Source organism: Alligator sinensis, unplaced genomic scaffold (genome assembly GCF_000455745.1).
Source record: "Alligator sinensis unplaced genomic scaffold, ASM45574v1 scaffold523_3, whole genome shotgun sequence".
Classification (NCBI taxonomy): domain Eukaryota; kingdom Metazoa; phylum Chordata; order Crocodylia; family Alligatoridae; genus Alligator; species Alligator sinensis.
The window spans coordinates 488,057-499,253 of NW_005842658.1; the positions used below are offsets into that span (position 1 = coordinate 488,057).

Here is an 11,197-nt window from a genome sequence, read left to right on the forward strand (position 1 = left end):
TAACCGGACATGGTCCCTAATTTAAGCTGAGGCCTCGAGGTGTACAGCCACATACAGTACTGTATTTTCTCATATTGAAGATAAACCTGAATTTATGATGAGCCCCCCATAATTAGATTCTATATATGGAAAATAATACATTTGTTATAATTGTCCATGTATAGGGTCTAATTATTGTTTCCTTCTAAATTTGTTTTGCTTTTCACTTATTGGTCTCATAGTAAAACCCATACTCGTCTATTCATGTGAGATGCATTCAGCCCCCACCCCCCCGGTTGCTGCAGGGGTGCAGGCAGTAGGAGAACAGGTTATGTGGGGAGGTTAAGCAGCTTTCCCCCTGCTACCTCTGCCCCTGCCCACCCCCTTTCCCCTATGCTCCCCCTCCTGCCAGCCTCAGCTCCCCTTCCCCCCCAGCCTGAGCTCCCCCACTTCCCACCCCTTTCCTTGTTCCATGACAGCAGGCTTTGTACCTGTTCTAGCCTGGGGCACTGAGCATGGCCCCAGTCCTGCCCCTGTAGCAGCCATGTGGGTTCTGCGCCACTGCTGCAGGGGCTGGGCTGGGACTGCGCTCAGTACCCCAGGCTGCAGCATGCATGGAGCCTGCTGGTGCAGAGCAAGGGGAAGGGGGAGAGGGAAAGGGGCAGGCAAGAGAACAGAGGTTGCATGGGAAGAGGGGAGATGGAGGGAAGAGGCTTCAGGAGGGAGATGGTGGGGTCCAAAGGTGGCAGGGGTAGGGGGAAGGCATCAGCTGTGGCGATGGCCCCAACACCTGGTAGTGGCTGGAGGTCGAGCCACAGCAGCTACCTGCCCCCATATTCAATTCTAAGACAAGGGGGTTTCCCCCCCATGTTAAATGGGGATAAAAAGCTCATCTTAGAATCAAGTAAATACACTAATAGGATGCCACACCTTTATGTTACTGCAACCCTTTTGCCATGTGGCAGTGGCAGTACCAAGAAGTGGGTTCAGCTGGTTGAAGGGCTCTTCTTCCTGAGCAACAAATACAATGTCAGCTCTAGAAAAATAGCATAAAACCTCTCTGGTTGTTTTTGCAGGAGGTTCTTCCACACTTGTTACCACTCTGTTCCTTCAGGAGTCTACACTTCCAGCTACCTTTATTTGGGAATAAGAGGAAAACAAACAGGAAGAAGCCCAAAAACCTACCACATACATATAAAAGATTCTAAGCAACCCAAATTAGGGGTCAGTAATGTAAAAAGGGGGTAAGTAGGCACCTGTCCTGGACACTGACCCAAGGAGGGAAGGGGATGGTACAAAAATAACAGCAGCTGTGCCTGGCTGCCACCAACAACGCTGTCACTGCTGCTGCCCTGTGTGTAGGTGCCTCCCAGGATACTCAAATGCCTGGTTACCTCTGTTCGAGGCTCAGGAATGTGTTAACCTCAGGTGGGGAACCCACAGCAAAATGAGAACCTCAGAAAATACCCAGGCCCTTGTAATTTGTTGCTCCTAGACCTCAAGACAGAGACTTTCTCCCCACCACATTTTGCTGAGGTTCAGTTTTGTTAATGAATCAGAGTCCACCACCTATAATTCAGGAGGGACCCATTCATCCTAGGGAATGTCCTATGCAATTTCTCTACCCTTTCATAAGTATAATAGGTCATATATTTATACAATAATACAATGCACAGCAATACATGGTATATCATATTATATGATTAACATAAGCATACATTATGAGCACACATTATGTAGCTTATCATACATTATGTAATGTGTGACAATGCATATGTCTAATAATAATAATACAATTTAAAAATTACAACCAAAGTAACAAAAATATCTTGACAGCAGGAATTTTGCAACGTTTCAACTCATGTAAATGAAGCTGGTCAGAGATGACTTCTCCTCTTATCTCCTACAGAGAAAGCAGGGACTTTAGCCTAGCCGGTGTTCTTGGCCCTGAGGTTAACATTACCATTGAAGACCCCTTTTTAACAGGCTGTGGACTGGGTCGGGAAAAGAGCAAAACAGAATGAGTCTGAGAAACAATCTCTGTTTCCTGGATTGATCCCCTGCCCTCCTTTTTTTTCCGCCTAAAGTCAGGGAAAAGGGAAAAGCAGGAAGGGAAGAGTAGCCCAACTCTGGGCCTGGGCCATTTGGCTGTTGACTAGGAACTAGTTACAATTTTTAAAAATTAAGGTGCAGAAGTGCCCAAGTATGCCTCTAGTCAAGGGGTTTAATTCCCCAAATATTTCTCTATCCCTCTAATATCAATAAGTAAACCTTCACTTATTTAACAGTTCCAAATGCAAATGCTTCAATGCCCTTGAAATTGGTGAAAAAATGTATGTAACTGATGTGGACTGAGGTCTGGATGTGGAGTGAGAGGGTAGAAAGAAAGATATTGCCTAGAGCTACCACTAGATGTCAACCAGTCCTTGTTTTAAAACAGTAATGTTGAGTATAAAAAGGCAGTTGAGAAGTGCTAGTTTTACTATTGTGTGGGCCTTTCTGTGCAAGCATTATAAGTAAAAATAGCTCTAAATGAATTGTCGTTTAACTCAGGTAATTTCAGAAAACACTTCATAACATTTCCAGTTACCTGTCTCCAGGCCTGTATAATAAGCATCCAAAAAGATTTAATTTTGCAATCTTTGGAGTTATTTAAGAGGGCAGATTATCAAATTATTTGCATTTGTTTTTCAGGAAGGATGTTTTTCCTTCCTCAGAGTAAATTCAGGAAATGGGAGACGCAGTCAGGAAACTAGCTCAATACCGATGTAAATACAAAAGGAAAGTCTGTTTCTTGCCAGCATGTCTGCAAACAGTGGGTTCTTTCATTTGTCTTAAAACGTTATAAATGATCGATTTAGAAAGTAAAAGAATGACGATAGACACCTCCTCAGAAATTTAACTTCATAAATCAGCTTTTTTGCTGTCAGATTGCTGGCAGGAAAATAAGCCAGGAATAGAAATCCTAACTGAAGCCACAAAGATTAACCTTTTATTGGCACATGAGTATAGCCTGATGTAAATGGTTTGCTCTGTTGTTGTACCTTTCAGCTGGTGCTGCATATAAGCCTTTAAGACTAGGGCCCCCAGACTCCAAGGTGATGGTCACGCTAAAAGAAAGCCCTAGGAAGACAGAAGAGCAGTGATTTGGCAGAGTTATCTTTAGCAGATCAGATTTCATTTGCTGCTTCTCTCCTTTAGCTACTTTTGCACTACCCAAGTAAAGCTGTCTATGTGCTGGGCTGTTCCCAGAACATAAATCAAAACAGCTGGCTATTAACCAAAGGCTATTACAGCAGCTGGAATTTGCCAGGGTATAAGGCCTCCTAAACAAGGATCCCATCCAAATGCAGGAAGCAGCAGCAGTCTAGTATCTCCTGTAGCAGCTCTACCCCAGAGGAGTCCTCCGTACAGTGATGATGAGTCTCCCAGGCTGGTTTTGGTGAAGCAGCAATATGGCATTAACACAGCTGTAAATCAGGGCTATTCTGTGCCTGTAGAAGCTCTCAGCAGTATCAGCCATAATGGAGCTTGGCTATAGCTTTACAAAGTGTTCCATACTGTGCTCAAATGCTACCAAGCTTTGGCAGTCTCACTGAACTCTCTGGGAGGAAGCAAATGATGTGAGCTCTCATGTGCATTATTTTCATCTCCTGCATAAACCAACAGCTATGTTTTTGACCAGATAGAACAATGACAAGTAGCAGAGGTTGCTGTAGGTCACTTCTTCAGAGCTACCCTGGCTTGCCACTAGAAGTCATTGCAAGCTGAAAGTGGTGTAGTGAGCTGAAGTGAAAAGGTAGCTTTTTGTCTTGTTCTTACATGTCAAAGTATCTGCCTCATAAAACTGAGTTACTGAGCTTGCATGTTTTATCAGAGGCCATGGTATATATATTCATGGGGAAAGAGATATTCTCTCACCTATTTCTGTCCCCCTCCATGTCAGGCTCAAGACACCCTAATGTAGTGGCCCGAAATACGCTCCATTTCCCATTTTCAGGACATCTTTGGTCACACACTATATTCTCTTGTGATATCAAGTCCCCAACATTTATCATGATTCCCAAAATAGGTCTGAAAACACACACATAAGCACATACACACACTTGTTAAGAATCAGAGGCAAGTTCTTTGTGGGTTCTGTGTCATACCAACTGCTTTCATGTCACTTCATGCCCAATCTTTCGGAAGACCTGGCTTGATCTGTTGTAGTGGGTCAACTCTAAATTGAAAGCTACCTTCCACTTCGGGGTTCATGTTAGTTCAGGAATTAACTTGGGGTCTACCAGTAATATTCTAAGGCATCTAAACAGAAGAGTTTGACACTGAGTGACCTGCATGCAGCACTCTTCAAAATGATCTTCTCACACATTTTGGGCACCTAGATTTGGGTACTGTTCTTGAAAACTTGACTCAATAATCCCTGCAAATTATTACATAATAAAACCTATTGTCTCCTTTACAATAGAGGCTGGGGGGCACAAACTCTAGCGTATTTAAATATTAAAGTAAGATTTAAGATTATGCTCATCTAAATAATCCTCCATGCTAAAGTCCTACTGGTATAAATGATTTGAGAATCTTAAGTTAACAATTAAATCATAAATGATCACTCTAATGTTAAACCAGCTAGTGAAAACACACAGGAATAGTATTTTGCTGCTCAGCTTAACTGTTACTGTATAGTGTAACTCATAAGTAAATGTAACATAAAAAACTAAAAAAAACCCCAAGTCAAAGTGCTCATGAATGCTCTTCCTTTATGCTGCAGCCCCAGTGAAACTTGAAAAGGATATGTCTTCAGTAACATTGGAGAATATCCATAGTAGCAATCCCTGGATTTCAGGGATGTTACAAAGGGAATTTGGCTCTCACAAAAGCCACTCAAAGTATTAAGCGACCCATCCTTAACAGAAAAATGTTCTTCCTAGAAGGTAGGGCAGGGTAGAGTTATCTGCCTTTGTTTCAGGCTCTCAACATGTTTCATGTCTTAGGCCCAGTCTTGCCATACTTGAAGTAAAAGGGCCTGCTTGAAGCCTTTCCATCGTTGGGTTCCCAAAACCAACTACACAATCTCTTTTTGCCCCTGTACATATCCGCAGCTGAAGAAGCTGATTCTGCCTATCCATTCAGGAAAGCCTGGATGCCATACAGAAACGTAACAGGGTACTGCTGCTTCCTCACCTGTACCCTCAGCTGTGGATCCCAAGCATCACCTTTGGAAAGTCCCTCTCATTGAGTCTTGAGGCTTTCAGGAATAAGCCAGCCCAAAATGCTGAAGCAGATGTAAATTTGAACTGTTTCCATTGATTATAGTACTCAGCTATTTGCACACCTCAAAGATTCTAGCGTCTAGGTTTGGAGCCACAACGAGTGTTTTAACCCATCACAGCTACCTATTTATTAAGCTGAACTCTTCATTCGTATGTATTTAAAGACAGGACTATAGTTATACAGTTTACGGTGGGGGAAAGGGGGCAGCGAGGGGGAAAAGGGAGAGATCCTTCTCCCCACCCCCCGGCAAAAAAACCCAGGCTCAGTAAGAATCTATTACTAATTCACAAGGGTTAAAAATTTATTTTGATACAAAAATTAAATAGCAAAGTTTTGTACAGTGATAAATTAGAAATTTACAGTACATACATCAATGTAGATATACTTTCTGTACACTCAAAAATAATCAGTGTCTATTTCTTTATAAGTTCAGAAAGAAAAACTAATTTGCCTGTTTAACACGAAGTAGCCTAGTTTGTACCTCTGTCAGGCATTTCAGAAGCCTGTGGTCAGCACAAAACACAGCTTGGGGTGGGACTGTCTTGAGAAAGAGAGGGAGGAGGGACAGAGCAGGGAAGGTAACTGCTGTAAAGTTTCTAGCTCTGTATAACCACAGCAACTGCACTTCCGAGGAAGGATTAGTCACACATTTTTTGGCTTTAAATTCATAACAACGTTGTAGTGAGAGAACATGAGCGTTGCAGACACTCGCTCTTCGTAACTACTGGGCCTCAAGCTTTAACTAGACACAAATCCCTGGACTACAACAGCTCATGGCTGGGTAAATCCACTGACCTGTTACATTGCTGCAATTGAAGAATCTAGGCTCACCGGGTCTCAGGCTAGCACAACCCCTCCAAAAGTACGGGAAGAGTTCTCTCTCCAGGCACTAATATGCCTCCTGCTGTAGTGTTTTGAGTGCTCACAATTTCTAACGGATATATCCTCCAAATGCTCCCTTGGAACAATTCAGTATCATCCTGATTTGATTTATTGTTGAATGTCACTGATCAGTGGCGATGTCCAGCCACATTTTGAGATGCAAGGGCACTTGGAAAAGGCACCACTTACCGTTCAGTTCTGTGTAAGTTACATGGTTACAAAAAAAATGTAAACGATTGATTGTGCTAAACAGTACGAAGTCCAAGGTATGTCTGTCAGTCTGGGTCACTGATCTCCCGTATCAGTGGAGGGAGACCTGCGTGCGTTTGGCCCCACTATCTTAACCAAATGATCCTGCTCCTCGGTCCCTCAGAATTCAAAGCTAACTTCTGATTCTGCATCCTCAGTCTGTCAGGGAGTGGATCAGATCACCTCACAGCGAAGTCAACATTTTCAAGCTTGCTGGAGTTCGTTTCCTAAGCAGAAAACATAGCTCCAAATATAACATTACTGTCCACATGTAACAGCAGAGACATAACAGAAAGGATCAGAAGTCTCAACTAGTATGCAGAGCTAGTCAAAACAATGGCTTGTGTTTTGGGTAGGATGTATCAAGTTGTCACTTGCTCTGCTAGTGAGTGATCTCAACCAAAGACTGCAATTAGGTTTTGGAAGGAGGGACAGGGGAGTGTTACATGTGTTTAAGCACATGTGTTGGCATTAACAAAGAACGACACCAATCTCTATGAAAGAACACTACATAAAAAGCTACTCTCTGAATGAAATGATGTTTGGGAAATCCAGGGGGTACCTGTTTTTAAGCTTGACGTTTCCTATAAGGCCATTTGTACCCCATGCTACCATTTAAATCTATTGGAGTGGAAGGCACTTTACAAGTTCTCAGCACATCACCATGAAGCCCTCTGTATAAAAACCACAAAACAGTATTTTAGGGTACACAGGTGAACTTAAGGGTCCTTCAAGGGAGAATTGTCCTGTAAGTGTCTGTAGGTTACGTAGTTTCATCATGCTCCACAACAAACAGGCCTCTGGCATGAAGCATTGGCTTCTTGTTGAGAAGGAGCTAGAGCCTTTTCTTGTAATAGGATAACAGACCTTGATGGTTACTATGAAACAATATTACTCACCAAGACGCTGGCTTGCTTTTCTTTGGATCCCTTTACAAAAAGGAAAATGTCTCCATTGTTCAAGACGACTGAATGCCTGCTAGCATTCGTATATATATAACAAAGTTCTGCCACTCGCAGCGAGCAACCAGACCATCGTTTTAAGACAGTCAGCTGTACTGCTATGTCATGGCTGGAGAATGTTCTTTTAATTGTATCTGACACACACAATTATACCAAAAGATCTGTGTGAACAAGAAGCTGCCAAGAAACTTAACAATTCACTTCTCCCAGACTGGCGTCTGCACAGATACAATCACACTGAGCGAAATATATTAAGTCTTAATTGCTTAATGCAATGGGTCTCTGGGGAGAGCCAGATAAGCTTACTTGGAAAAAAGCTGTGTGTTATTCTGAAGTGACCCCTCCTTCACTTTCCCTCATTAGCTCCACCTTGCAGTAGGAAGGAGGACTATAAAAATAAGACTTCATTTAAAATTAGTAATTGTTGAGGAATAAAGTAGTCAGTGTGTGGAAATAAACACGGTTATCTGAAAGGACCAAAAAGGGGGAGAACAGAGAGGGAGAGAAAATCACAAACTACACATTTGCTGTTACGCTTCAGAGTCCAAGTGGTTATTCTTTGAAGAAAGGCATTAAGCACAGGTCCTAAAAGTACTGATGCTATAGACAGTATTGTCTATATTGCGTGTCATCCTAGACATTAAGATCAGGTTGTTAAATGAGCGACAGAGCCATCCTTCTTGACACCTCAGGAAGCCCTACCAATTCACTGTTCATTTGTTGCTTTCACACCTCAAAAGTTCCCCCTGGCATTTGTCTGAAAACATAATCTTTGGCTGTGTTATGAAATGTGCAGGCTTAATCAAGGCACAGAACATAAGGGTAAATCTTAACAGGCTCTGATCACTTCCTTCAGGACACTGAATTCAAAAGGAGGGAAGACAGCCAGGTGAAGTGCAGAACACCCCACACCTCGGAGAATTAGACCCTAAACCAGCCCAGAATTTGGCTCTAAACCTCCTTTCCTCTGCCCACTACGAAGTGATTGGGGAACACAGCGCCTAGCAGATGTAAGGTCCTGTGGCTTCTGAAGACATAAGTACATTGCATCATGCTTTAAACAAAAAGTTCAGATTTTTCACAGCTTTTAAAGCCTCCCTGGGCTTTCCTATATTGGGCAGCATTGTTTATGGCTATTCTGTTTGCAGGAGGCTTTTGAAATGGTTGCTTATTCTTTAAGGTTTTTTTCAGAGACAAATTTTTGTATTAATTGCCTCACTCCCCCCCCCGCCCTCCCAGCAACATTTCTACTGCAAATGTTTATACGTGAGCAGTCCTTCTGGGGAGGGAAGTCAGCACATTGGTTTTCATTATACCACTGTCTCATTCCCTTTCCCAGGTTTTACCCAGCCATCTGCTCTCTTCTCCCGTTTCACTTTCCCTGAGTTCACCAGTCTGTTAGAGCATTTTTGCCATGTGTGCAGAGTCTTGGCTGACCAAATCCACATGCCAGACGTGATACCCACTAGAAGAGACATGAAGATTTTGAGCATCTCCACAGCCATATTGGAATCATCACCCGAATAGCGGAAGACAGCCCAGTTGGAGATTTCATAGAAATAACAGGCGATGACACAGGTAGCTGGGACAGTGTATAGCACTGAAAAGACCCCAATTTTGACCATCAATCTTTCCAGCTTGTCAGTTTTAGTCCCATCTTTTTGAAGATTAGACCTAATTTTAAACAAGGCCACTAACCCTGCTGCTATGAATAGAGTTCCAATAACCAAGTAAGTGAAAAGTGGAGCAACGACAAAGCCAGTGAGTGCATCTAGATTCTGGCTGCCGACATAACACAGACCAGTGAGCTCATCCGCATCGACCAGTCTCATAATCAAGATGACTATGGTCTTCACAGCAGGGATAGCCCAGGCTGCAATATGGAAATAGGAGCTGTGCATTTCTATAGCTTCGTGGCCCCATTTGAGTCCGGCTGCCAGAAACCATGTCAGTGTCAGAATAACCCACCAGATGGAGCTAGCCATCCCAAAAAAATACATCAGTAGGAAAATTATAGCACATCCTGTGTTCTTAAGACCTTCTTGGATAAGAACAGGTTCTGCTGCCTCTTCAAAATCACAGGATATCCTTTCCCGGCCCACAGTCAGCCTCACAATATAAGCAATGCTATAAATATTGTAGCACATACTCAGAAATATGATTGGGCGTTCGGGGTAAGAAAATCTGGATGAATCGATCAGGAAGGTCAGGACTGTGAATGCAGTTGATATGAAGCACAGACTTGCCCACACCGCCATCCAGATATCAGTAAATTCCTTAGCTGATCTGCTGTAGAGACCAGCATCGTAGCCACACTTAAGGACACAGTTCAAGCTTCTTTTCACCCAGATATACTGGTCTGAATTAGATCCCATGGCATGACATTCTTCTCCTGGCTGCAAGGGCATCTTGCTGTGAAGGGGAACCTCTTCATCTCCTGGGCCCTCCATGCACATGTGGTTGTGGTCGTTCTGAGGTGGGAATTTACTGCAGTTTAGGCTGTCTGGCCAGGCAAATCCAAACTCTTTTAGGACAGGTTCACATCTTCTTTTGACAGAAAGGCACATGCCACCGCAGGGACCTATCGGGATGTTAATCTTCTCTGTGCACATGGGAACGTAGACTGAACAAAGGAAGAACTGGAAGAGAGAAACAATAGTCATATTTGTGTTCAGAAGAGAAAGAGAGAACTAGGTAAGTTCAACATGTCTCCTTTCTGTCTTCTTTCACAGTGGAGCTGAGGATTTTGCCTAAGCCAACAAGGAGAAGAAGCCCCAAATTCTCATCCCTTTTTTCAATTCAGAAATAATTTGAGACCAAAACCCGATTGTTTTACTGACCAGATCGGCCTTACTGAAGCTGGGTACAATTCAGCCCTAGATCTAAACATCAGTGATGCAAACTAAGGTGGAGTATCTAAATTTTAAGAAAAGAATAGAGATTCATGTAGGAGATGGTATAGAGCTTTTAATACTCAAATGGAAGTGAGAATTTAATTGCTACAAGAATTATTGCAGGCATTTTCTTCTGTAAGAGTGCCTGTGTATTTAAACCAAGTTAGACTACTGTAGCACGTTTAGCTAGTGCAGTTGCAACTCTGACCTATGGCATAGTAAATGAAATGTAAGAAGGTTAATAAAAAAAAAGCATTTAAGAAAGCCAAGCAAGGGTCAGTTTGGGAATTCTGTGTGAAGAAACAAACTCGTTTTTGTTTGATAAAATCTAAGCTGGGGTAAAATAAAGCTCTTGCCATTAACGTGTGAGAGCAGCTCCTGCGATGAAATTATTGGAAGGACTCCCCTTCCCACCCGTGGCCCAAGTCCACCTGTTTTTTTAAATGACAGAACATCTCGGCCACTACAAAAAAAACCTCAGGAGCGGGGAAACTCTTGCAAAGGGCCAGACTTTCCCAAAGGAGGGACAGCACCGGTTCCTCTTGTCCGTGCATCCACCCTGCACGCCTGCTGCTCTACCAGCCCCTTCCTGCCGCGAGCAGCATAACATAGGGCTGAACGCAGGGGGGGCTTTTAATTTTTTTTTTCACATGCCGGCATCTGGGCTGGAAAGTCACCTCCCTCCTTGTGCCATCGGGACACTTTGTACTTGTGCCATGCTCGGGGAGAAAAAGGGGGGGGGGGGGGGGGGGGGTTGTTGTTTTTTACAAGCCTGTGGGAAGAGCCCTATCTGTGCAGCCTGGTGACATCTTGAAACTGGGACGACCCCTGATTTCAGGCGCACTTTCTAGCCCTGGAAGCGGGGCAGGAAGGGACTACGGAGGTCATCGGGTGCCCGGGGAAGGGCCACCCCTCTCCCAAGCACCCCTAGGACTGCAGACGGGCCATGCCACACCA

General features: G+C 43.5%; 1 protein-coding gene across 1 annotated transcript; it reads right to left on the reverse strand.

The window, feature by feature from the left end:
- Nucleotides 1-5,520: 5,520 nt before the first annotated feature.
- Nucleotides 5,521-10,127, reverse strand: FZD4 (frizzled class receptor 4). The gene is made up of 2 exons (XM_025215646.1): nt 7,284-10,127; nt 5,521-6,611 (listed from the first exon to the last, which is right to left on the reverse strand). The coding sequence occupies exon 1, from the start codon at nt 10,007-10,009 to the stop codon at nt 8,657-8,659; it is 1,353 nt and encodes a 450-aa protein (XP_025071431.1). The 5' UTR covers nt 10,010-10,127; the 3' UTR covers nt 5,521-6,611; nt 7,284-8,656.
- Between the last annotated feature and the right edge of the window lie 1,070 nt (nt 10,128-11,197).